The following is a 2033-nucleotide window of genomic DNA, read 5'->3' on the forward strand; positions in this document are numbered from 1 at the left end:
TAAGGACAGAAAGGTCGGCAGGCGGGGCGGTCATGAAGGCTGCACTGTTATGCAGACATAAGCATGCCATGTGACATGTCTGCATAGAGTGAGGCGCCCTGGTGGTGCAGCGGGTTCATGACTGGGCTGCGAGCCCACCAGCTGAGGGCAGGGAGAAAGATGGTAAGTGTGTCCCCTCGGGCACAGCGCTACTCTGCTCTACAGGGTCACTGCGATGGGACTGGCTCCCAAGCCGGGGGGCTGGAAGGGGGGTAATAAGTATATCTCTTGTGTTCGTCAAGGGTAATATTATTAGGGAGCCGAGTGGGACAGTTAATATAATCAGGGAGTCAAGTTGAGAGACAGCTGAGACTGTCTGCACCCATGAAGACGTACACCCTCGGAAACCTACAGGGGCAGCTCTGTTCCACCCGCCAGGTCACCCTGAGTCAGGACCGACGTGGTGGCGGTGAGTTTCATCATCTTCGTTAGACATACGTGACTTAGCACATGACACGACACAGAAACCAAGAGCTGGCTTCCTCTGGTGATGTCCCTCTCCCAGGCTAGGCTGCAGTTTCGAGAACAGTTCCCTCCTTGCCCTTCAAGGGGTCAGAGCAGCCCCTGCCCTGTCGTGAACCTCTCCTCAGGTGACCCAGTCTTGTGTGTCCTCTGCTTCCGACTGGACACAGCACACGGGGGCGGCACTGGCCAGAGAGGACCGGGAGTCCCTGGGGGGATGTCAGGCCCAAGCGTGCAGGGCACCTTGGCTCCAATCTGAGACCTTCAGAAGACATTCACACTGGTCCTCAGACACACCTCGGGTTTTAACTGCCACCCTTCTGGCCCGGAGCCGAGTGCTTAACTGCCTTTGTCACCAGACCCTCTGCTTTTGCTGCTGCTGTGTGCCTCGGGCCGGTCCCCACTCATGGGGGACCCTGTGGGACGGAGTCAGCCTGTCCTAGAGGGGTTTCGTGGCTGCAGTATTTTCAGAACCGCCTGCCTTTGGCTGGCAGCCAGTGCTTGACCACTGAGCTGCCAGGGCTGCTTCGTGCTGCCCTACCAGATCACTAGCGAGAGATTAAAGAGACACGGGGAGGCGCGCGGCTTACTTGTTCGTTGACGTCATCCATCCAGAGCCGTAAGGTTTTCCGGATGGTGGGGTAGTTGTTGCGGCCGCCCGTCTGTGCCCGCAGCAGCCCCGCCTTCTCCAGGCTGTGCAAGGTCAAGATGTGCTCGTAGCCATAGGTCTGCAAGGCAAGGGGGGAGGGCTAGAGGCTGGTTCTGGAAGAAAGGCTTCTACTACTTTCTGAAAAGACAGACTTCCAGCAGATCCACCTGGTTTGTTCCTCGGGGCCCAGGGCCCTGGTCCAGGCACTGCCTGTGCAGCGCCCAGTGGACGGGGCGGCAAGTGAGACTGGGCTGTGACAGTTAACCTTGCACATGACTTGGAGAGCGACTGTAAAAGTCAAACCATTACATAGTCATCGATGGGGTGTAAGTAGTTAGGAAACAAATAACTAGGCCAATCTATGCATCCTGATAGGGGCAAAGGAAAGGTAATTACAGATGTTATGGAGAGTCAAATTCCATTTGTCACAAAACTTAAGACATGGTGCATCATCATTGCAGCAGCCAGCACTTCTACAGACAGGTGACCACGGGACAGCGAGGCCTGGGCGCCAGACCACTGCAGGAAAGCCTCTGAAGTACAGAGTCAGAATGGCCACAGCGGACGCCACATGCACACGTGGCTGAAGAAAGTGTGAGAATGCAGTGTCTGTGACGCACAATAAGCAGGGTCTGCCCGCCGTCCCTCCTGGGGGCTGGATGCGGTTGGGAGCATTTCACACGCACTACCTCGGCCCTTGTTACTAGGGGCCACCAGTGTCCACATGTCACAGAGATGTCTAGACAGAGTGCCCAAGGCCACACACACGTCCCTGACAAGAAGTGTAGCTGGGACTTGGGAGCCACACGGTAGGTCCAGCCTGGGTGTCCATCGGCAGTGGCGGTAAGCACCGGGCGGGGCAGCTCAGGAATGGGGAGAGAGC

General features: G+C 57.1%; 1 protein-coding gene across 1 annotated transcript in view; it reads right to left on the bottom strand.

Moving 5' to 3' along the window:
• Positions 1 to 2033, bottom strand: part of VPS33A (VPS33A core subunit of CORVET and HOPS complexes) — a 23929-nt gene that overhangs the window by 2238 nt on the left and 19658 nt on the right. Inside the window, exon 11 of the mRNA XM_013006437.2 lies at positions 1092 to 1229. Coding sequence (XP_012861891.1) covers positions 1092 to 1229 — 138 coding nt within the window. The remainder of the gene's footprint in view (positions 1 to 1091; positions 1230 to 2033) is intronic.

This window comes from Echinops telfairi, unplaced genomic scaffold (genome assembly GCF_000313985.2).
Source record: "Echinops telfairi isolate 266 unplaced genomic scaffold, ASM31398v2 ScPeMD7_7412;HRSCAF=8450, whole genome shotgun sequence".
In the NCBI taxonomy this organism is placed as follows: Eukaryota; Metazoa; Chordata; class Mammalia; order Afrosoricida; family Tenrecidae; genus Echinops; species Echinops telfairi.